This window comes from Anolis sagrei, chromosome 3 (assembly GCF_037176765.1).
Source record: "Anolis sagrei isolate rAnoSag1 chromosome 3, rAnoSag1.mat, whole genome shotgun sequence".
In the NCBI taxonomy this organism is placed as follows: Eukaryota; Metazoa; Chordata; class Lepidosauria; order Squamata; family Dactyloidae; genus Anolis; species Anolis sagrei.
The window spans coordinates 42,979,020-43,004,245 of NC_090023.1; the positions used below are offsets into that span (position 1 = coordinate 42,979,020).

Sequence of the window (25,226 nt, forward strand, 5' to 3'; positions counted from 1 at the left end):
CAGAAGTTGATAATAAAGTCACACGGAAGGATCCAGCAATTCCTAGAACAAATACATTATACAAATCTGTGAATTTCAAATCCATAAAAGTAAAATCTACAAATGTGGAAGACCAATTGTCCTATCAGTTAAGAAGGCCCACTAGATTTATACATGAGTATAAACAGTAAATTATTTCTGATTGATACTTACGCCAAGGAGTCTTCAATTTCACTCTTTGAGTACTGGTCTCGAAGGGTTCTGGCTAGGAAGAAAATGACTGCAGATGCTACAAGAAGGAAGCCAGCCACTGAAGCAATTGCAATGCCCACAACAAGTGGCTCTGAGACATACTCTTCACAGTGCTCTCCTCTGTACCACCAATTTTCACCTACACGGCATCTATTGTCCATGAACACCATTGGGGAATTGATAAAAAAACCAATGTTATTCTATTGTGAACCTCTTATGATAAGGGACATAGGAACTGCTAGCATCCACCAGTACAGATTAACTAAGCAAAGTACCAGGAATTGTTCAACTGACTTTATCTGAATTGTATGAAAAGAGGAAAGGGACGTTATCAGGCAGGTTTGAGTTACAATATACTTCCTACTGGTGGATATCATCAAATTTTATTTTGTAGCAACCAATTTATTTAAAATTGATAATGTCATTAGAAGGCAAACCACATGTTTTTGCAAGGCAAACTAATTAAATATAATTTATGTTTTAATCTCAACATACATGTCAAAACTGGAGTAATATTGATGAACCAAACCATGTGGTTTTTCGGATTTTGTAAATTAGTTGAACAAATCTTTACTCACCTACATATTGCCCCTTGCCCTGGGATTATGTCACATTTGCCATCATTTTGACAAAAGTCTGGTTGCAGATCACAAATGCTATTACATGGCAATCCTTCAATGCTTAGGTATCCAGGATAACAAACACATTCAGCTTCTCCACTCCACTGGTTCACCAGGCATTCAGAGAACTCATTGCATGCTTGGAATTTGCAAGGATCCGCTTGTTCTCCTGAGAATGCCAAAAGATAGGCAAGTACTTTTATTAGACATTTTGGAAAACTTTCAACACATTTTAATTATCATAAATATAACAAAGGATTTCAAGAAAAATGAAATAACTACATTATTAAAACCAATCTATAAAACATGGTTGCTATTATAAAACCTGATTTAACAGGGTGATACTATTGCTACTCAAGTCAATGTATACAACCTGAGTCTATGCTGAATAGCACTTATATAGGAAATTTTCGTTTGTACCTACTGAGCAGCATGTTTTGAAATTTGGAAAGCACTGTCCATTCACAAAGAGCAATAATGCTCTGATGGAACAAATTTAAGAGACTGGTAAATTGAAGCCCTTGCTATATCCCAATAGCCACTGTCCTGGCCTCAGAGAGAGAAAAGAGGCTGACATAACTCCATCATGCCACAATCCAGAAGCAGATGTAAGGCCCACTATCTTGGCCTCAGAGGGAGAGAAGAAGAGCCAGTATCTGATAGACCTAATACTCTTCCCCACTTATGTTTCCTTTTACGTGTGTGTCATGTCTTCTTTGGAATGTAAACTTAAAGACAGGGAACTGTCAAATTTGGAATTTGTAAATTGCCCTGAGAGCCTTAATAATAATGGTAATAATAATAATAATAATAATAATTATTATTATTATTATTATATTCCACCCTATCTCCCCAAAGGGTCTTTGTGACTGATATAGATACTCCAAATAAAACAAATAAATAAATGAACAAATAAATTGTGTACCACAAAGCCTCAGAGCCAAATCTAACTTCATTGATGATTTCACAGATTTCTTACAGGGATTACTGAGATGGTAATATGTCTTTGAACATTCAAGAAGCACTATCATTATCACTCTTCATATCCCACTTGTACCTAATTCCCACTGAGGTAATAACTCAGTGGCTTTGCCCCTTCAGTCTGAAGCTGAGACCTTAAAGGATACAGGATACCTGCATACAGATCAGTTGTTCCCAAACACCAGTGGTCTGCAAGAACTAAAATATGGTCCGCGGCCTCACCATTACCACACCATTGCAATGAGAGCAACTGTTCTCACAAAACCCTCATATTGGGCCGAGGCTTACTAAATATGGTTTTCTGTGGGCAAGCAGATGGCAACTAATGGATGGAATATGTTTTGTACTAGAAACTAATGATGATGTGGTCTATGCAATGCAATTTTCTGAATCAGCACCCCAAATAACCAAACCAAATCTAAAGTTGACCAAAATCTGATTTGTAACCCTTTTGGTACTAATGTTGAAGAGTGGTCTCTGGTCAAAGTGGTCCCTCATCAAAAAAGGTTGAGAACCACTGATATAGATAATATGATAGAAATGAGACTAATGTGGAAGTTGCCTCTTTAATATCACATTTTCTATATGGAGGTGGGTTTTTTTTTTGTTTCCTTGTTTTAAGAGCATTTGGTTACTTAAGACTAGTCTGAAATGGTATAGCCCAGACAAGAGTTTGCCATTTCATTCGGAACACATCCTCAGCATCTTGTAGTAAGCAGGATGCATCATACCTGATTCTACATCGAGAGAGTACTTGTCAATAGCCAGGTTCATAGTCTGGTAGGCAGTGTTGCAAAAATCTTCCAGAATCAGGTACACAGCATTTGTCACATTGCGAGGAACAGGTCTTGCAAACTTCATTCGGCTGTTGACTACAATACTACCATTTCTGAAGTTCAGAATTTCTAGATTCTGAAAACCCGTTAGATTGGACTGTAGATAAGGAACAAGCTACAATATAGGAACAAATGAATTAATAAATAAATGAAGTATGCATCCTTTTCTACACACTCAGTCTTAAGGTTGTAATTTGGTACACCTTTACCTGGGAGTAAACTCTATTTAACACAATAGTGCCTGCTTCTTCATTACAGTTCAGCTTTGCTCCTTTATATGTTTTTTTGTGTTTTATATGATCTAAGTGCATATGCACTTTTAAGACTTACAGTTATCATTTAAAAATCAATTAGTAATACAATAGTAGCACATTGTTGGCAATGCATGTTGACCGCACATTGGAAGCGGATATCACTAATCTGAATCCAGATTGTTAAAGTAACATGTTACCCCCAATTTGCCTAGTTGACCATAAAACTACAGTATTATCTTCATAATCATTTAACTTATGCTTCATTTAGTCATTTAGGTGATCCATCAGACAAAACAATTCATCTGGCCATAAAGAGATGCAAATCTTATGTATGTTATATCTTGAAATGTTTCCTTTTTCTTGAGAAATCTGAATCTCTGAATCAAAGTATTTAAATATCAACACAAGCCCAGAGTTAAGTTAGCTACTGCAGTATATGCATCTCAGAAGTGAATGACTTTCAATCAGCCTTTCAAAAGGGTACATGTCTATATTTGCAACAGCCAATGGCAAACTCATGAACAAACAAAACAAAACTGGATTGTAAAACATCTCTTACCAGTTCTAAGAATCTCTGTTCCAGGGCTTTATATTCAGGGGAATTTTTGTTAAATAAGTCCTCAGAAAACATCATGTTGGTAACTCGAAGGCTAAAGAATACCACTAAAGCACGTGCAGGGACAGTAACATTGCTGAGATTTTCATGGGTAGCCCCAGCTACACTGGCCATTTCTGTAGAATGGGCACTTGTAGACAACTCCAATTGACCATCTGTCATACTTCTTCCTTCTTGATTCATTTCTGGAGAGTAATATGTCGTATCTATGCGGCCTTGATCTGTAACATCCAATACTTCTGTGAATAACTCTTCATCCATTTTAGGTGAGATAACTGTAGGCTGAAATACAGTTGACTGTGTGGTAGGCACATCAGAGAGTACATGGACAGGATACTCTGTTATAGTTGTGGGTGAATGTACATCACTGTCAATGCTGCTAGCAATACTGATGTGGGTTGCACTGTACTCTTCAGTGAAGTCTTTGGGACCAGTTACTACTTCTATTAAGTAAGGAGCCACAGTTGAAATTTCAAAACTAGTTGACATTACTGAAGTTGCAAATTCATCTGCAGGCCCAATTGTGGCACCCTCAGTAACAACAGAAGGAGTAACAACATGTTTCAAATCAATTGAGCCAGAAGCTTCTTGAGCTGTTGAATCAGGGATCTGATGTTCTGTCATGAAATTGTCAGTAACTGGACTTTCCACAGTAGGTTTTGCTGTTAAAATTATTTCTGGTTTCTCGAGTCCCATTCTTGGAGAGCTACTGTCTGGCTGTTTTATTGTAATGGCTACAGGAGGAGAATCTGTTGGTGACAGCTCTGTTATTATTTGCTCTTGGATTTGTAAATCCTCAGTAGAATCTTCCAACTGCACTATGCTATACATCTCGGTAGATGTAGTAAGAACATTTTCCACTGAGATGTCTTCTATTTCAAAAGGTGACTGAGAGATGACTTCATCTAATAGGTCCTCAGATACATAGTCTTTTGAAGAATCCAATATAAAATTTGAATCTTTATAGTCATACATACCCGACCCATCTGTCTCCAATGTAGGTGTATACCAAGGCCATATGTTTGTTTGTGGTTCAAATCCTGAACCAGAACCATAATCGTCGATATTTTCTTCCTCTACATATATATAAGGTTGTAGAGTTTCCTCTTCTACAAAACTTGTAGGTAACACTTTAGCAGTGCTAGCCTCTATGGCTGATACAGAGGCCATTGGTGGCACAGGAGTGAAAGGAACCACAGACTCACTTGTGGGTGAGATTTCCTTTGGCACAATGTGACTGGCAGGACTTGAAGGCAAAAACAAACCTTCTGATTCATCAACATCCTCAAGCCCTAAAAAAAAAAAGTGCAAAGTTAAAATGTATATCATGAGACTTTATGCCCTCAGACCCCCCAGAATTTTGCATTCAAGGTAGCTTGCAAAGCAAAACATCATACAAGATATAAAAATAGGATAGCAAACAATAACAGAAGACAATGCAAATATAATAAGCCAAGAAGAGCAACATAAGAACATTTCCTAAAAATAATAGTCATAAAAAGAGCAACATTAACCATGTAAAGCAAGACAACACACAACCAACAGACTTTTCATCTAGATATGTCTTAACCTATTTCCCCAAACATCAAAGTTTCAGGATATGCAATTCTTGCTCGGTAAGGCATTCCACAAGTTGGGTGTCAGCATAGAAAAGGCCTTACCCAGGTGACTGCTCAACATGATTTGCAGCACTGTAAGATTCAGAGTAACCCTCAGATTTTAAAGACATGCGGGTGGAAATATGGAGGAAAGTGATCCATAAATTATCCCAGTCCCAAACTTTCTTGAGCTTTAAAAGTCAACAGGTTTTTGAATTTTGAAAAATTCTTGAACTCTTTGAATCTTGATTTTACCACCAGTTTGGTCTGAACACCTTGCTCCACTCATCACCTTGGCCACAGAATTTTGCATCCACTGCAGTATCCAAATTCATTTTAAGGACAGTCCCATACACTATCAGGAATGCCTGTTGATGATTTAGCTAAAGCCAGAGAAAGGGATCCTTTGTCAATGTTGTCATCTGTGCAGCTAACAGGAATGCCAGTCCAAAGAACACCCCCAACATCAGGCCTGATGTGTGGAGAAGGATTACAGTCTCATCTGAAACAGGCTGCAAACCCAAACCGAAGTAAGGTATTTCACCTAGCAAAGGTACTCTCATTCTTCTTGGATTAAATTGCAGTTTGTTCAACTCCATCCCTTTTCTCAAATTAGATGAACAATAGCTCAAGATTGATAGGCTCCCTAGGATCAGATGTGAATTACAAACAAAACTGGGTACCATCTTCACATTAGATGCGCAACCCAAATCTATGAAAGGCTTAATCCAGTGGTTTCACACTGATCAAGACTTAAGGAACTTTTTCTGTCTGGAGGCTGAATTTCATTCAGGAGGAACAGGGCAGGGTCAAGTACAGAGTAGGTAAGCAATATAAAGCAGGAGGGATGACATATGTTTCTTACCAAATTGGACATTTACCCAAGAAGCATTCAAAGCACAGCTTTTCTATTCATGTTCACTCAGAAATGACCCCTAATGCAACAGCTTTCCTGCCTGCAAATCACTGCTTGCTTCTATGTAGGCTCATTAATGTTTGAATACCTTCAAATACCCTCTTATCTCTAACCACTGATCAGAGACAACAGCAGAAGAAGCTTGTAGGCCAGGTAGAGGACCCCTGCAGACTGGATCTGGGGTATGGCCAGAGGATGTCCTCCATTCACTGCTGAAAATGAACGTATCACGGTAAGAGCCAACGTTCCCTGATATAGTTGTTGAATAGCAAGGAGAATAAGGTGGAACTCAGTGAACCTCAAGGGGCACCAGCCAAGAGGAAGAACATTAGCTTGTCACAACTACCTTCTGGGTCCTCCCTCCCAGGACCATTTGGAACCAAACTGATGCAGTGTCCATTCCCATGAAGGATATCAAAGTATTAAATGCTTTTGAGAGGTTTCTGGAAACAACAGATCACATTCCCCCATCCATCTGCCCATGGAAGTCATCCACCAGAACAACCAAAGCAGTTTCCTCCTCTAAAGCAATCCGCATACTAAAATATCTATATTGTCAATATCTACAATATTATCAAGGTCTACTAAGAAATATGAAGCCTCTCAATAGAATCTCAGTGCATTGTTTACAAAATATCAATTACCTCTGATGTATTTTAATATGTTCATTTGGTAATTTCTTAGTGTTTGGACCACTGCTGAAAAGGCCCTGCTATATGCCTTTAAAATACTGTATGAAGCTTCGAAGCAATCTAACATTTTTTAAGTCCCATCTATGAGATCCCTAGAAAAAAGTCTTTCTGAGACATGTAACTCTGCTCTAAAGAGACACAACAAAATGACTTACCATGTTCTGACAAAGACAAATTAGAAAGGCTGTCCATGGTGACAGGGGAGTCAGTCTCTAATATTGATGGTGTGATAGGATGCAATGTCTGTTCTTCATCCTCAAAAAGTAAATCATCTGGGGAAATTGTGGTGCCATCTTTTGAATGTAAAGTAGGCTTTGGTGTCGAACTCAGGTTACTTTCGGGGCTCACAGAACCATCTGGTCTTAACCAGATTTCATTGCCATTGAATTGTTCCGTATCATAGACAAAACCTGGTCTGGTGAAATCAAGTGGCAAGATGTTGCTTACAGTTGACTCATCTGCAGAGGGCCATTCAGATACCACAGCATGATCCTAAAATACAGCAGCATTGCAGTTATAGATGAAATAATGATAGTAATATGTGATATGACTGTACAAATCATGAGGTGTATAACTCCCTTCCACATTTCACTTTTAACCAGAAGACCGGTATACAAAATTGCTAAATAATAATAATAATAATAATAATATACAAAGACATAAGCTCTTTTCAGAATGAAAAGCCAAAAACTAGAGCTATAGTTGTCTCAGCTCTAAATGCTATAACTCCTTTTTATAACCCTACTACATCCCACCTTAAATGTCATGGCAGTTGGGGAGGGGTTAAAAATTATCAAAAGCTGCAACAAACCATATTTTCCAGCAGTTCACATTTGAAAAATGAGACACTTGTGGCTAGTATGTGGTCAAAATGATACAAACTATTAATGAGGAAGAACAAAGATGCCAGGAGAGGCCAGAACAGTTTATTTTTGCCTGATGCTTCTGAAAGGGGTAAAATTATGCCCCTCTTCTCTTCACGCTGTGTTGAATTAATAGAAAACAAACTATATTTGTACTTTGAACTCAGTTTGTACCAACTGAAGTAAGCCAGAGACAAAGAGGGAAAGTGGGAGAAGAAAACAGTTGAAAAGTGGGATGACAGAGGATTAAAGAGATGGCCTTTGACAAATTGGCACAGTTTGAATACATGTTAAAATCTCAGGATTCCATAGGAATTTCCATGGCAGTTAGTGGAATGCAAATGGACCCCAGATCACTTTGCAGATATGGAGAGAAAAAATAGAGAAATTAACATCTACCCCCATAATCATGCCCTTAGGACCCCAAAGGATGGAAAACTCAAAAATGGAAAATATGGACACGAAAATGGCAAATGGAGAAAGGATTAAGCATCCATCCCCACTTCTCTGCTCACCTCCTCTCTCCACTGAACGCTTTAATTTAAAAAGCAGCTCAGTGCATATATTTTCATAAAACATGGTGTGAAGCAGACAGATTTATTTTAATACTCCTCTTCTACTCTTCCCTCATATCCACTGTTTATCACACTTAAAGGAATCTCAAAAATGTGAGCATAACTGAAAATATAATACTGTGCAACCCTAGAGAAAATATTCAGAATGAAGTACCAAAATAGCCAGAAAGACTGGGAGCAATTAGTTTTCAATAGAAATGTTTTGAACATTTGAATATGGCTGCCAAGAATTACACTTCATCATTTATTTCAATGCAGAGGCATGTTCCTATGACATCTAATATTATTCAAGTGATTCTCAAAACGGCACATCACCTTAAAAGATGTAATATTATTTTGGCAAGTTTTTGCACATGCCATTTGAAGGAGTGGGGAGGGGACCCGATTAACAGGATAGAAAAACCACTCTGCTCTGCAAAAACAAAATATTTTCCACCATTTTCTGCCAGCAAGACATTGTACTCAGTCTTATATTATACTGCCTCACAGAAACGTGCAAAACAATTTAACATAAAACCATCACAAATTATCAAAATCATATGAAGTACTTGCTAAATGCAGACTTTGAGAACATTTTGATTTTCTAACGAACATTTAATGACTAGGTTTAACTTTATTATACTTTAAACTATTTAGATTATTTGGTAAATGGTTGGAAGGCAAAGAGCAACTAGAGTAAGATGACAATGCAGGAAAATGAACGTACGTAATCAATAGGCTTCGTAGTAATTCGAGATGGGGTTTCAGTCACAGATGAGTCCACTTCTCTTACTGTGCAAAAAGAAAGAAGACATTCATTTAAACTATTGGGGTTCCAAATTGACTTTTGTATTAGCTTGGTAAAGAAACACGTGTGCTTTTAATTAATATGGGTAGGAAGCATTTGAAAAGCAAATGTAGAGCAGAGGTGTACAACTCAACTGTTTCTACAAAGACCCGTTAGTCCATCCTGAGAAGAATGACTTAAAATGGAGTTTGAAAATACAGAAAGGATGATGTCAGGAGACATCTCCATCTAACAGGGACACATATTTTTACAAATAGATAATGTCAATCATGTAATGCAAAAGTGCCCACGCATCTCTAGGCAAAGAGCGCATGTACAGCTTTTTAATTGGCTAATATATTCCCCTCCCTTAAAATGCATTGGTTTAGTCACAATAGCTGACACAAAAACTTCTCTCACAAGCTATGGCTTGTGTCCCTTGCAAAAGGCACCCATAAGCTTATGCAAAATGTCTGTATTTCTGATTAAAACAAACACTGATGAATCATAGAATAATAGAGTTGGAAGAGATCACATGAGCCATCTAGTCCAATCCCCCTGCCATGCAGGAAAAGCACAATCAAAGAACTTAAGTGACAACTGCTTTCTTGTGTTTTCCTTAGAGCCTGCCTCCCTGGAGGATTGGGAGTTAACAATCAGATATCCATGATTGGACCAAAGAGTCAGATTGCTTTGTTTGACTTTTGGCAAAGGAGAACATAGTCTCTGTATCCCAGTTAAATTCATGTCAGAATAAATGTTCTTAATATTCCCTTGGATATACGTGCAAAATACCTTTCCTGGTTTTTTTGGAGGGGAGGTTGTTTATGTTCAACTTCCACCAAAGAATCTCATTACTGAACCTAGAGATTCCTAGGTATTTTTTCTATGAATCTCTAAAATCTCTAGCATGGTGCTATGGTCAACTTCTGGTGGGAACTGACTACGGAATAACACTGAAGGACATAAGAGAGCCCCTCACCTCAACACCAACTGCTGCTCTGGGACCATAGTAAAGAGAAGAGCCAAGAAGACAGTGCCATCTTGTCTTCAGTGTCATCAGTGAGGAGCCCCCCCCCCCCCCAACAACCACTGCTGCTCTGGGACCAGAGTAAAGAGAGGGGTCCAGAAAGATATTGCATTTATTTTTTTATGTATTGTGTTGTATATTACTTGTAAGCCACTCTGAGACCCCTTTGGGGTGAGAAGGGCATCATATAAATGTCATAAATAAATAAATAAGAGTTCCCTACAGACAAAACTTTAATCCAATCTGTGAATAATGAAATCTGCAAAAAGTCAAACTTTCAAATGTGGAAGGTCATCTGTATTTAATTGTCTTAGTTAGGCAATAACCTACCATAGGCAAAAAATAAATACTTAGAATTGTCTTTGTTAGACAATTAAAGGCAAGTACCACTTAACAATACATTAACATACCATATTTACTTGAGTGCAATGTTCCCCCTTTTGGGCTAAATTACATGGCCATAATTGAGATGCATATTAGAATCAGTGGCACATTAGAATGGCACACATAAACCCACCTGCGTGAAAAGGAGTGGAAGAGCCTGGACAGGGAGGTTGGGGGGGGGGCATGAAGAGGCTGTTTCCAATGGTGGTAGTAGCCTAGGGGCTCCATGGCACCCATAGAAGGAATGCTTAGTTGGTGACCCAGTCATTCCCGCTGGTTATCCATAGACCCTGCATGCAGTTCCCAACTGGCATCATTCACGAGCTCTTCAAAACCTCGCTCTTGGTTTTGAAAACTTTGTAAATGAGGCCAGTTGGAAATCATGCAAGTCTGGTGAGTTCGCCAGCCTTGGCCTGATGGAGGGGCTTGACTTCCCAACTGGCCTCATTCATGCTGTATGCTCTCCTGACGGGGCATGACTGAGCTGTTGGGTGCAAGCTGTTGCAGGGAAATCCTTTTTCTTTTTTCTTTTGTAATATGTGCCTTCAAAATTGCATTACATTTGATGGTGCATTATACTTAAGTATATGAGACTTGTAAAGTTCTGATGTTGACAAGCAAAACATAATTTTTGACATAGAATTTAAACAGTAGACTTGGTACATATCACATTCCACTAAATTCCTGTAGGTTGTTGGTAGTATCATAACACATATTTCACTAAATGCGTCGGAATTTTATTTTTATTTAATACACACCATTAATGAGTTGGAGAGAATCAGGATCCAAGTTCAATGAAGCATTCTCAAGTAAAGTGTTCTTGTGGAGGATTTCAGCAATATAATGTCTGAAGTCACTGACTGTGTAAACAACGGTTGGGTTATCTTCAATCTCTAAAAAGGCATTGTCCTCCACTTTGTTGGACTGAAGATTGATGAGGTCCCAGGTGGCATTGCTGATAGCTTCCCCATCAAAAACCACTGTGTACAGAACTTCCATGCCACTAAACATTTAAAAAGGGAACTATTAGAAAGAAGCACATAATGCACTACTTCTGTTAATTTTCAATTTTCACCAATAATATACTATTATATTATATTTAGGTAAAGGTAAATGTTTTCCCCAGAGTTGTGTCCGACTCTGGGGATTGGTGCTCATCTCCATTTCTAAGCCGAAGAGCCAGTGTTGTCCGTAGACCCCTCCAAGGTCATGTCGCCAGCATGACTGCATGGAGTGCCTTTACCTTCCTGATGGAGGAGTACCTATTGATCTACTCATATTTGCACGTTTTCAAACTGCTAGGTTGGCAGAAGCTGGGGTTGACAGCGGAAGTTCATGCCGCTGCCCGGATTCAACCCTGTGACCTTTTGATCAACAAGTTTAACAGCTCAGTGGTTTAACCCTCTGTGCCACCGGGGGCCCATATATTATATTTATGATCTTATAATTAAGTTTAAATATGCTATATGAGCAATATTTAATACAGTTCTCAGGCTTGGAAAATGTTGTTCCTAAGATTGTAGCAGTTATTGAGAATGGATTGATAGTCCGAGGGCTGGAGAAAAGCTGATATCTGATAGACAAACAGACTGATAGATAATAGCTAGATGACAAATATAATTATATTATATTTATGATCTTATAATTATTTTTGTCATCTAGCTATTATCTATTGGTCTGTTTGTCTATCAGATCTCAGCTTTTCTCCAGCCCTCGGACTATCAATCCATTTTCAGTTACTGCTACATTCTTAGGAACAACATTTTCCAAGCCTGAGAACTGTATTAGATATTGCTCATATAGCATATTTAAACTTAAGAATATTTTTAACCAGTGGCATGATTTCCATCGGGACTACAGCACAGGATGAAGTAAATGCCAACGGTTGTCTCCTTACTCTGGCTGCGATCCTTACAAAAGTCAACTAAGGCAATTAGCTTTGGGAAAATAGCTTCCACTGGTTCCAATACCTATTGTCAGCTATTTCATTTCATTGCAAAAGGTCTTTTGAGGTCATAATGGATGTTACATATGAGTCAGCTGTTCAAGTATCAGCTACTGGCTGCCACTGGTACAGCTGCTCTGAAGTTACAATTAGCATCACATTTCATAGCCTGCTCTGATATCAGAGCATGGCTTTGACTGCATAGCTGCTGCTTTGGAACACTGTAGAATTCAGCTCAACTAAAGAACTCTGGAGTTTATTTATTCCAACAGCTTTTTTAAAAAAATGCTGTGCAGATTAGCTTCAAAGCAATGGTGTATTTCACTTGCACCATTTTCCCCGCTTGTAAGGTGGAAAATTAATAAAATACCATATGCAAAAATAATTATTTAGATTTTTTTTTACCTGTCATCCTGAGAAGGCCTAAATGATGGAAGAGGAAGAAAAAAATAGAATAATATGTTTCCAAATTAAACAGTATTAAACAGTGGTTCTCAACCTGGGGACCCCAGATGTTTTTGGCCTTCAACTCCCAGAAATCCTAATAGCTGGTAAACTGGCTGGGATTTCTGGGAGTTGTAGGCCAAAACACCTGGGGACCCACAGGTTGCGAACTACTGCCCTAAAAGCTAGAATTAGACAAACTAGGATGTTTTCAAGAGAACAGTACAAAGTTAAATGCAGTAGTGTCTCACTTATCCAACTTTTGCTCATCCAGTGTTCTGTATTATCCAACACAGCCTGCCTCCCACACAGAGCCACAGCTGTTTCAATACATTGTGATGTTTTGCTGTTAAATTTGTAAATACAGTAATTACTATATAACGTTACCATGTATTGAACTGCTTTTTCTGTCAATTTGTTGTAAAATATGTAATTTGATGTTCAATAGGCTTTTCCTTAATCCCTCCTTATTGGCCATTTTATTTGCTTATCCAATGTTCTGCCAGTTCATTTATGTTGGATAAGCTTTTTTTAAAAAAAAATCATTTTTATTATTTTAGTTGATACATCCCATCAATTAACAAACTTTTGCCATATAAGACTTTTCTCAGTATAAATTATTCCAAAAGTAAATATACCTTAAATGACACTTTATACATTCATTTGATGTGTTATGTTGGGCAAGTGAGACTACTCTATGAGAATTATTTTTCATACTGGACAAAATTTTACCTCTAGTACAATTCAATACATTTTAAAATCCGAAAAGCCATAAATATACAGTTTTTCTTGGTCCATGTTGTAATATACAAAGTTCTGGACTTAAGACATACTATTAAATGCAAAGCAAAAGTTAGAAATAAAGCAACACATTTCTATGGTTTCTACCAAAGCACTACTTTGAAGCACTTGATTTCTAATCATTAGATAACTAAACATCTGGCAGGTAAAGATTGGATTGATTCATATACAATGTGGTACTATAGACTGCCAGAAAGACAAATAAATGGGTCTTAGAGCAAATAAAGCCTGGATACCAGTGAAAGACATTATTAAACTGAGCCTATGATACTTTAGACATATCATTAATTGGCATAGCTAACTGAAATATGCAGGGGGAAGCGGAAAGCAAAAGGAGAAGCAGAAAACCACGTTACAGGTGGGCAGACTCAATAAAGGAAGTCATGGTCCCGAATTTACAAGACATGGGCAGGGAAGTTTATGAATGGGCATTTGGAAATCTCTCATTAATAGTGTCAGCTATTATTGCTATTATAATAGATCATGTGGTTTCTCGGGCATAAAATAGTTCAACAAGCTATAGTTTATCAAGCCGGTGTAAATCAAGATTAAATTAAATCTAGATTATATCAGCAGCCTCAATTGCATTAACATATAAAGAGATTTATTTTTCTTTGCTTATAGAATGCCATACCTGAATTCATTTACATAAATATTCTTGTATCCAGGGAGACCTTCATATGCATTTTGAATCTATTTGAAAAAGAGTGACAAAGATAATAAGGAACTTTTCCCTTCCAAGATGCTGATAGTTTATTTCACCATATTCAGTTGTTACTCATTTGTTTTACACACTCTCAATTTAAGTTACTTTCAAGTGGCTATGGTGTATTCCAATGCATCCAAAAGGCACCAAGTAAAGCAAAGTTGATTTCCTTCTTCTATCATTATATTGCAAATGCAAAAATATGATGCTAAGGGAACCAAGAACAGTTCCAAATCCTTGTTCAATCTTGAAGTTTATCAGGTGGCCTTGAACAAGTCAATACTGCTTAGCCTATGCTAACTCAAAGGATTGTTGTAAAACTAAGATCTCCAGTACGAGATAGATCAAGACAGAAACAAATATAGAGAGACAAAAAGCAACACAATTTTTCCACCAAATAGATACTGTGGTCAAAATGAAACAGAGTAAATTATAGCAGAATTGGGAATGGGGCAATTCCTTTTCTTTTCCTTTCACTTTGCTATAACATCCTGTATGCTATTTAATCAGTTCTAGGATGTTAAGAAATAATCAAAGAAGATGTTTGATGGTTCAGAAGGCTGCACAAGGTAGAAGACAATAAGACGATTTTGCTACAAGATATGTATGCGCGTGCGCATTCAAGTCAGCTGTTGACTGTAGGCAAGAAATACTCAGAGGTGGTTTTCCAAGTACTAGCCAGGATTGATCCTCTTTGATTTCCAAGATCAGCCAGGATCTGGTGTCTTATGGTATTTAGGCAGAGTAGAAGTACATTCATACAACATTGGATTTAACCTTTTATTCTAGGTTTTCAAAATCTTTTTCACTGGCTTAGATGTTCAATCTCCCCATTTTCTGAATTCCTAACTTTTCAAAGTGACAGACACGAGCAAGACCAACTTATCTGTAATGATGATGATGATAATAATATAAATTAATAATAATAATAATTTTATTTATAGACCACCCTCTCTTCCCAAGGGGACCTGAGGTGGTTTACACATAAAAAAGGCAAACAAACTCAAATACAAACAATTTAAAAATAAACAGGATAATATAAAAATAATAACAATAAACTTGTGACCAAAGGGAAATTAACACCAAAATGAGGAGCAAATATCAATAATTGAATAAGCCTAATTACACTATTAACATAAATTAACCATTTAAACATAAAGCCTAGAAAAGACAATTAAAATACATTAAAATGAATATCAAGGTTGTTCTTCTCATGTACCATAGCAGCAGTGGAATACCGATAGCATTCCAATGGAACTGAAATATCCTAATCCTCCATAACAAATGATCCACAACAAACAAAACTATCACAGCAGAAGGATACATCAGGTTTCTTCTTTCTCCTTGCAATGAAAGTTCTCTGATTCCCATTTACATAGACAATCTAATGAGATCTTCATGAAAAGGGACATCAAGCTACTAAGGCCCGTTGGAATGCATCATAAAGGCTATTTCAGGTTTCAATATATGAAAAGCAATCCTCCCCATCTATAGATAGAGCTATTCAGACAAGTAAAAGCTTTATTTTCATAAAGTTTAATTTAAACACTGTTTAATTATAAAACAGATTATGCTAGCCATTGAAGTCTATAAACAGACTTGCAAAGGTGGCATTGCAGTTTAGAAATGAAAAATGAAGGAATTGTAACACTGTGCCTTAAATCAAAGGACAATGCGACTTCATGCACAGGAAAGCAATTTGCCTCTTTACCTTAGTATTTATTTCTTCGCAGTAAAAAATCTCTGCATAGAATCAAAACTGTCCAAGCGCTGCCAAATTGGAAAGGTGTCTCTGTCCAAGCACAGAGAGAACTAGGCAAAGGATGAAAGAAACAACCAGCTGCCAAAGTGGCTTTTGTCTGATCAGACATTTCTTTCATTTATAGTATGGCACTGCTTTGTGGTTGCATTTCCAAGAAAACTAAGATGTCTGGACTAATGTGGCCATGGATAGCTGTTGCAGTGATTCTCTTTGGCTATGGGATGGAGTGGGTGTCTATTTTCCATAAGAAACACTGTCAAAAGACTAGACCAGTACATAAATTCAACAGGGATTGCCAAGGCAAGATCAAGGTGAGTTGGGAAAATGATACCATATCTCTTATTTCAAAAATTATATAAAATAATTGTCTTAGTAAGTTGACAAGGTTAGTGAAAGAGTACCCCTGGGTAATGATCATACACATCTTGCCATGCCAACTGGCTAAGAAGACCAAGATAATGTTACATTTTTGGAATATGGTACTTGTGAATGAGACTGTCCATTTCTTTTACTAATTCGATCACCCAGGCTGAGCTAATGTGTGCCTTAAAAAAGACAAATAGATCAAAACTTGTTGTTTTTCTCTTTCAAGCAGTCTGTAATATAAACACAAGCAAGGTCATGGGAAAGGGCAAAATTTGATGAAAAGAGGAAGGTTTAGAGTTACTTCAATGATATTACAGCAGTATGAATACACCTGCATGGGTGAATTTATATCCTGTGAGAGGGCAGAGGAAGTTCAGAGGATTTCCAGGTCACAAAGAATGTATTTTATTTCATTGTCACCCTCCCTCAACAGGGATCCCAGATTAAGCGAAAAATAAAATCCACAGATTTCATAACTTCACACAAAGGTTAATGAACAAGTGAGAGAAGGGCAAGTATAGAGGGGTACATATGGGCTCCTTTAATTGGAAGGCAGTATGCCAGTGTACAGGTATGTGACCCAAAGCCTAAAATATATAATAAGAAAGGTGGATAAACCAGACAGTGGCTGTTTCACTGTTTTAATTTTTTAACTACAAAAATAAGGTAGTATATATGATTTTGTTCTACTTGACTTCTTAGGTGGTGATTGGTAGAATAATGTGCTCACTGAGATACTTTGAAAAGGGTGAATTGCTTTAAGGCCTGTTGAGATGATAGCTTTTTCTGCCATTGGCATTCATAAACTACATAAAGTAATGCAAACACTGAAGTCATTCTCACAACTGTAGCATTATTATTTGCAAACTATATAGCTGGTTTTGTGCTGCAGCAATTCATAGAAATGGGGTACATATACCAAAATAAATATGTATCAACTTGGACTGGACTTTTGCAGTAAAGTGTATTGGAATGTGAAAAATTATGCTACATTTTAGACCAGATATTCCATGGTATACTGCTCTGGAGTTGCCCAGAGCCTTTTTGGTGTCCAGACAGCCAACTAGGCCATGGGGACATTGACACTACCCCTGACACTATGTAACCAGCCACAAGGCGCTCCTTCCCAGAAACTTGTTGGTAACATCACTTTCCCTGACCACATGGTTGTTACCTCACCAGAAGCTATGTTGCCAGCAAACCTCTGCAAGAGAGCTGCCTGTGGCCAGCAATACAAAAAATGGGTTTGTTGGTCAATGAAATACGGATAGATCCAACCTGATTACTCCAGGTTACTTATTATTCCTGATTACTATGGAAGCTCCAGAGTAAATCCCATCTATCATTGAATTGGATTAACAACTGGATGTAGCCATTTACAAAAACATCCAGCTGTTGTCAATCCCAGAACCTCAACCAATGGCTGATGCCAAATGAGAGACTCCCTCCTGGGCACACAGAAAACTGGGCGACTTGGAAGGCGCGAAACAGACTGTGCTCTGGCACCACGAGCCAACCTTAAGAAATGGGGCTACAAAGTGGAATCCACGACGTGAATGTGAAGAAGAGCAAACCACAGACCACCTATTATAATGCAACCTGAGCCCTACCACATTCACAATGGAGGACCTTCTTATAGCAACACCAGAGGCACTCCTAGTGGCCAGCTACTGGTCAAAGGACATTTAATAGAATGCCAAGTTTTCAAACTTTTTTAAAAAAATACAATACAACTGTTTGGTTTGCTCCTGACATGATAAATAAAATAATAAATAGCTGTATGTCAGGTGGATTCTTTGCAGCAACTTAAAATAGGACCCACACTATTTGGCCCATGTAGACATAGCCTCAGTCTATCCTTTGAACTAACAGCTGCTAAACGGTTAGCTAAACAGAAACCCCTAGAATTTTAAATTCCTCCATCTAGAAGCATCATCACACTGAGGTCCCAATTGGGGTGATAGCAGGGGGGTTCGCCATGGATCATGGTGAATTCAGCATGGGGCGTGAGGAACCCACTATCCACATTGCTAGCATTGCCCCTCACCTCATCCCACAGGGGGAAGTATTGCCACCCAGTTTCCTCCTCTTCTTCTCTTATGACAGTTCAACTTCAAGCACAGAGCCCCACCAGAAATAGATCTACATAGTGGGCAATTTTTCCCATGTGATGAAGTCATAACATTCAGCTCAAAGAGATATGTGAGCCAAAATATTAATATAATTTTTCTTCAACTACTTCATCTTATTGGATCAAAATTCAAGAATGATGATCCCACATTATATGATAATAAATTTTACCAAGAGCGTACTGGTCTCTCTGGAAACCAGACATTACTCTCACTGTATAGTTCTGAAGCTCAAATCCTTGAAGAATTTAACTAGTATCCCCCTCCCGAAATACACTACTGAGATTACTAAAGCCACCCAAACAATCTCCCGGACACATAAAGCATATAGAAAAGTATGCAGGTTAACACAATTACTTCAGAAACAAACTGCAGTGAGAGTTGCTGGTACTCTTCTGTAAAGGGGTCACTCAGCTCCTCAGTGAATTTTTCCTCTGGAAGAAGTATGCTGAACTCGACCATCTGTTCAGGTGACGGTTTCACCAGTTTTTCATCATCTCTCTTTATCTCATTATTGATCTAGCAAAAAAAATAGTAGATTTAGAAATCTTCCTCTCAACAGTACAGTTTTTGAAACAGATTACCCTATCTACTCATGTATAAGTCTAGAAACGTCAGTAAAAAAAAATCAACCTCCAAAACCTGGGTCAACTTATTCAAGGTGAATGTGAATACTGTAGCTTAACTCTTTTCAATAAAGTCTCTGAGTCAAATGGTAAAAGGTAAGAATTTCATTTGTTCCTGGAGATCCTAAGCACTGACCTAACTCCCTCCCCACCACTACCACTCTCTTTGTCATGGCACTACTTCTGGCCTGTTTGAATGCCTGTGAAGGGAAATGGTAGAGGTAGCATCCCCCTCCCCAAAGTGATATTGGAGAGCTGGATGAAGTGTGTAGATGGTGTGTAAATGGAAGTTAAGGAAACAGAAAGTTCACATTTTTGTCTCTTATTCTGTTGTGAGCTTAGCATAGGAGTAGTTGAGAATGAGAAAGTGTTATATTGGAGGGCACTGGCTGTGGAGGACTACTTTCACCTCCCTGAAATATTGTTGAGCCATAAACATTTTTCTTTAAAAGTGGTATCAATTCTAGAAGTGTCTTTCCCTTCTACTGGACAAGCATAACATAAAGCCCATTGCACATACTTCTGAGTATTCAATCTTTTCAGTGGTAATGTCTGAAGGGCTCTCAACTGACACTACATCTGGCGGTGGAACATTAGCAGCTGCATCTAGGAAGGAAAGACATAACATGCCTTAGTTAGTTAAACATCATTGTACCTCCATATTTGCAGGTTTAATGTTTATGAATTTGATGATGTACAGATTTGTTTAAAATGTTCTATCTAGAAATCTCTAGTTGCTTCAGTGGTCAACTTTCTCCAGTTATGCTGGAGGACCTAGAGTTTTAGAGAGAACATCGCTCTAGGAACATCTAGATCTTCCAGCACAACTCTATGGTCAACTTCAACTGGGAGGACCTAGATATTTCTAGAGAGGTGTTCTCTCAGATAAAAAAAATCACAATTTCTTTATTCACAGTTTTTCACTTTCACGGTGGTTTTGTGCTGCTAACTCAGTGAATGTGGAAGGCTGACTATATTAGCTCTATGGTAAAATATTATTATCTCCTCTACTCTAGTTCATACCACACAATAAAGCTTTAAAAATACTAAATTGGTGAGAACCAGACCTAGCTATACTGTGCCTTGATTAGACTGACTGAAATAAATTTTATTTAAGTTTCTAGTGACTAGCTCAAGTGCTATTGATTTCAACAAGTGTGCTTGATGTATGTCTAGTATTCATCCTATGGATTTTTGTAAGCTGCAGCAGCACACATATTGACTTCCTTCATTGTGAATGATGCACACCCCACAGCACAGAAAATTGTGTAGTCTAAAGAGTACAGGAGATACCAAGAGCACCTTGATATTCCATTAATCATTCCTTTCATTGAAAATTGAAAATGTCACTCTCCCCATCAATTTAATAAGCAATGAATAATTAAATACAGAAGAACTGACCTCTTAATGTGGTAGCATCACCAGCTGGAGAAGGTGTTGGTACCCCAAAACTGAAAACCAAAGATCACAAAAAGATTAATGGTAAAATTTGGATTTATGTATTTCCTTCTTTTAAAAAAATAGAAACAAAACCGTATGTAAGCGCTGGGAGAACTTTAACAAACTGGGAAGACTGGCTCATCATATAACTTTGATGCAGTGCAAGCTCTAGTTTTCTCAGGCTGTGCTGGGAGCGCCATAATACAAGGATAGGTTATGAAGGATGGGTAATAAGCCCCTTCTCCAGTGTGCCTCCCCTTCCATGAGACAAGAGGGTTAGAGTATAGTATATGCTGTAACTATCGCAATTTGATGATAGTCCCAACGGAGTCTCTATCAACTTGTTCGTGTTTTTAAAATGTCCTGATCCCGCATTTTCCCTTAGTCCTTGGCTCACTTCAATTGCTACAAATGGAATTAAAGGGACAAAAAAGTTTACATTCAACATCTGTAAAATGTTGGAGGGTATGCTACAGGTGAAGTCAGCAGTGCCTCCTCTTCACTGTTGTTCCCATTCCCACTTCACGTTTAGGGAGAAGGCCGATGAATGAGAAACAAGAATTTGACTACGCGGGTGATGATGGGGAGAAGTGTGGCTATAGCGGCATAAGCTTAACATGTTGACTGTCACTGCTGTTGCTACAGAACTCTGATGACATTTTCTTACCGGAGATTTCTCAGTATTATTATTGTAAGTGGCAACATGAGAAAAACAAATAGGACATCACCAGAAATCAGTGGAAAATCAATGCTGGGGGAAGAAAAAGAGAGGTTTGATCTATTTTAGGGGGATCAGTAATTCTTTGAGGAGAACCAGGGTACTTCAAATCCCCACTTGATCATGGAAACCCACCTTGGGCAAGTCACACTCTCTCATCTTCGGAGGAGGTAAAGGCAACCTCTCTCTTAACAAATCCTTCCCAAAAAGCCTTATGATAGGGCCACCACCATGACAAACAAACAACTTGAAGTCATGCAACAAAAATTCTTTGAAAATGCATTTTCATCCTCAGAGATGTGTGACAGGTGATACTTAAAGGACAAGCAATTAATCTGACCATACATCTTACAAAATACTCTGCTTATATATCTCATGAAAGCAGTATGGTTGATAAAGCAGAGTTCTCAACCAAAGGGGCCTCTGTAACCATGTTCAAAAATAGCTTGCATTTGTTTCTTTGCAGTCTTTTCCCATTTACACAGGAAGGGTGGGAATTGAAGGGATGGAAAGGATCTGGAGGACATGTCTCTGTTGCTTTCTACATGCATACTACAATTAATCATGAATGGCGGAGTTTTGTACAAGAACAAACAAGGCAGGGATAGGCCTCAAAAGGTCTGCCTTTTCTTCTTAATAGAATCTAGGCTCAAAATTGTGCTATTGCTAGCTTTTTAACATAACACTGGTCTAATGGAGGGAATGAAAGCCTAGGAGGGGATTGTGGCAAAGTGGTTTATAATTAAACTGGTCTAATGAAGGGAAGCACAACTTTGCAAGAGGGGATGGTTGCAAAGGTTTTTAAAATTACACTGGTCTAATGAAGTGAAGGAAGGCATGGGAAAGACTTATCAAGCCAAAGCGGTTTAAAATCCCCCTGCTTCTCCCCCTCCCCAAAGGAATGAGGTCCATAGTAATCTTGGCTTTAGATATTGAAGTTTTGCCTGATAAAAAAGTAACACGGAGAGGAGGAAGAAAAGGATTTTCTGTGTGATGGTTCGAAGATGGGCAACAATGGGGAAAATATTGGGGGGAAACTGAAGAGGGAAACACATGTGATGGGAAGACAGAACTTAAAATGAGGCAATTGGGATCATAAGATACAATTCCCTTCACTTGACAGACGGTGCTCCATTATTCTCAAGGTGCATGTGATGTCCAAAATCTGCATACACACCCTCAGCATACCACACTGTAACCCAATCATACAGGAATGCCTAAAATTATTTATTGTAACATTTTACTCTGAAGGGAAAGAGTGGGCTCTGCTTCAACCCTTATGAAGGAATCAAAGATGAAATGCTACTGATTAGCACTTCCTGTGTCTCCTTCAACTCTCATAGCATCCAAATATAAAATGAAACATACAGCTCTGAACAAAGACACACAATGTACCAACGACTGAGCTGACTTTTGAACGGAGCTGTACTGCATCTGAAAGTATCTCTTGCATGTGCAATGCTAGATTTTGGTCAAGAAGAACAGTAAAGAGTGGCCTTAAACAGAACTTCAGTGGGTTAATAGACAACTTATCACTACCCATAGCAGAACATTAACAAGGTAAAAAAAAACCCAAGGAACTACAGGGATTTAAAAATATACTTATTGTGGCTCATACACAAACAGCAAATGACCCAGGATTATTGTGACCACCAAAATATATTTATGTTATATTTATTCTATATCTACCTTCTGTTCAGAGAGTAACACTGATTAAAGTATGTGTGTGTGTCCACTACACCTCAATTACTGATTTCATTGTCAACTGTGGAAATGAGCACTGGATAGAACATGGTGGTGACAATGATAGTAGAATCCTTTGTTGGAATTGAGAAAGAAGAATTTGTTTGGGGGGAGGGGGGAGAGAGATTTGGTTCCATAAAGCTGGATGTTACTTTTATAGATAGTCACAATTCCACCCCCAAATCAGGAGATGCATTTTCAAGTTTGGTATCCATATTAGGGTCCGTTGTCCTATGAAACACGTAAGAGTGGACTACATCCAAATTTTAGGAATCACTGAAGTGCATCAAAATATCAATTACCACCTTTTTTTACTACCTCTCTGACTTCGTACCTCAAATCTATAATCAGATTCTGGCTGATTTTGTCAAAAGGGAACCTTCAGACATACTTAGCATTTTTTGATTCTCTAAAGAGCAAATTTAAAATTTAGATGGTTGGAAAGATGTGTACTTTGTAACCATCACAAAGAAAACAACAAAGAAGTTCAGTTCCATTCCCTCCTTTCAAGACACTAAGACAGGGCTACACTAAAAAATCTCTGGATGTTAGGATGGCTTTTGGCAAGTGAGTGCTGCCTTCTTTCCCTCCAACCAAGAAGAAGCTTTTTAGGTGCAGCATGCAAGCTGGAAGAGTAGTCAAAGGTCAAACATTCATATAAATATTGTGAAGTCATTTCCTCTCAAGCAGGACAAATCACGAAGAAACTAAAGAGCACCTTTTGGGAGGATTAAAATAGCTATGGAGGCCCTTCTTGTTTGCATGAAATAAAACATCAGCACACATTCTCTCCTACCACTGTGTTAGGGCTCAGCAACAGGATGCTGGGGAATCCTCAGAGGATGAGAGGATGATGGTTTTTTCATTGAGTCATTATGTAATCAGGCTGAAACACAGGCTGAATTGCAGGCCTTAAATCAGAGAGAAGGACTAGCAGTTACAGAGGATGTTTGGGATCCCGTTTCTCATGGGAATTGGCGTTCAACAGATGAGGAGTTTGCCTGTGATATCAGATTGGGCCTCTGCACAGAGGGAGTGAAGGGTAGATTAATTAGACAGAAAGACTCTGTGAGAAGTCCTTGAAACTCCATGAGAAGTCTTTCAAACCCTGGTGTCAAAGAGATAACCTCGTGGCATCTTGGTAGGGCCTGAGCTTAAATTAAGTGATGTTTTCAGAGTGTTTCCAGAACAGATAAGTTTGCTATAGAATCAAGTTCCTGGATCACCTCTCATGCTCATTAATCTTGTCTCCGGTGTTTGCCTATGTTCCTGTAAGAGTTTTGCCTTGGAATAGCTACTCTTTTCATGCTTATGGATTTATGCCCATGATCTTGATTTCCTTGATTCCATGTACCTTGTCTTTATGGACTATTGAACTTTTTATATATTTACGACTGCTATTTTATAGCACCTTTTCTATTTGGGGGGAGGTTATTCCCCTTTTGTATATATTTTTCTAAATAAACTGCTGTAATTAGATACTACTGGATTTTGGTGTGGTGCTGGGTGAAAAAGGGTGACCTCAAGGCTAGAATGCAACACACTCCTTGCTTGCTTTTCTGAAGTATGACTACTGCTAAATTAAATAGTGAGGGAGAAAGACCTCCAGCTTGCCAAAGTCTCCATTGACAGAAGCAGGTTATAACTTATTAAATTATTTGGAGGAGAAGCCAGACCAGATTGGTTCCCCTAGTCAGTTATCCATAAGAGGAAGAACTTTATCATGATGGAGGACCACAATTCTTCTTTGATCCAAGGCATGGACACTTAACAAGGAATTTTCTGCTTATGGATCTGATAAATGTTATCAGGAAATGGACTGGGATTTAAAAGTATGTGTAAAGAGGAGAAAAAGTGAGAAGGGTCTCAGAAACAAAGAAGTTGAATGACACTAGATCCCTCTAACATCGGCTTGAAGTGGCTTGAGGGCAACTTGACCTATATTCTTATTCTTCACATTAAATAATAAATAAATTCTGTAAAAGGAAAGCTACTTTGCTAGGTAGATTATGCAAAGAGCATTTTCACCGGTTTACTACTGGATGTTATTTGGTAGGAAAATACTTTATCCAGTTTCCAATACAACATTACCAAGTTGGTTTGCAATATCATAAAAAATGAAAGAAAATCATATGGAAAATAAAAAACTCAGCATTTTCCAACAGTAACGCCGATCTTCCTGAG

At 38.1% G+C, this 25,226-nt stretch overlaps 1 protein-coding gene across 3 annotated transcripts in view; it reads right to left on the reverse strand.

Moving 5' to 3' along the window:
* IMPG2 (interphotoreceptor matrix proteoglycan 2) overlaps nucleotides 1-25,226 on the reverse strand; it is a 72,420-nt gene that overhangs the window by 7,796 nt on the left and 39,398 nt on the right. For all 3 annotated transcript variants that reach the window (XM_060770707.2, XM_060770706.2, XM_060770709.2), the window contains 12 exons: nucleotides 20,543-20,592; nucleotides 19,662-19,747; nucleotides 18,873-19,034; nucleotides 14,187-14,245; nucleotides 12,713-12,730; nucleotides 11,121-11,365; nucleotides 8,889-8,953; nucleotides 6,900-7,236; nucleotides 3,482-4,830; nucleotides 2,564-2,783; nucleotides 810-1,020; nucleotides 193-381 (listed from right to left, as the gene is read on the reverse strand). In XM_060770707.2, coding sequence (XP_060626690.2) covers nucleotides 193-381; nucleotides 810-1,020; nucleotides 2,564-2,783; nucleotides 3,482-4,830; nucleotides 6,900-7,236; nucleotides 8,889-8,953; nucleotides 11,121-11,365; nucleotides 12,713-12,730; nucleotides 14,187-14,245; nucleotides 18,873-19,034; nucleotides 19,662-19,747; nucleotides 20,543-20,592 — 2,991 coding nt within the window. The remainder of the gene's footprint in view (nucleotides 1-192; nucleotides 382-809; nucleotides 1,021-2,563; nucleotides 2,784-3,481; nucleotides 4,831-6,899; nucleotides 7,237-8,888; nucleotides 8,954-11,120; nucleotides 11,366-12,712; nucleotides 12,731-14,186; nucleotides 14,246-18,872; nucleotides 19,035-19,661; nucleotides 19,748-20,542; nucleotides 20,593-25,226) is intronic.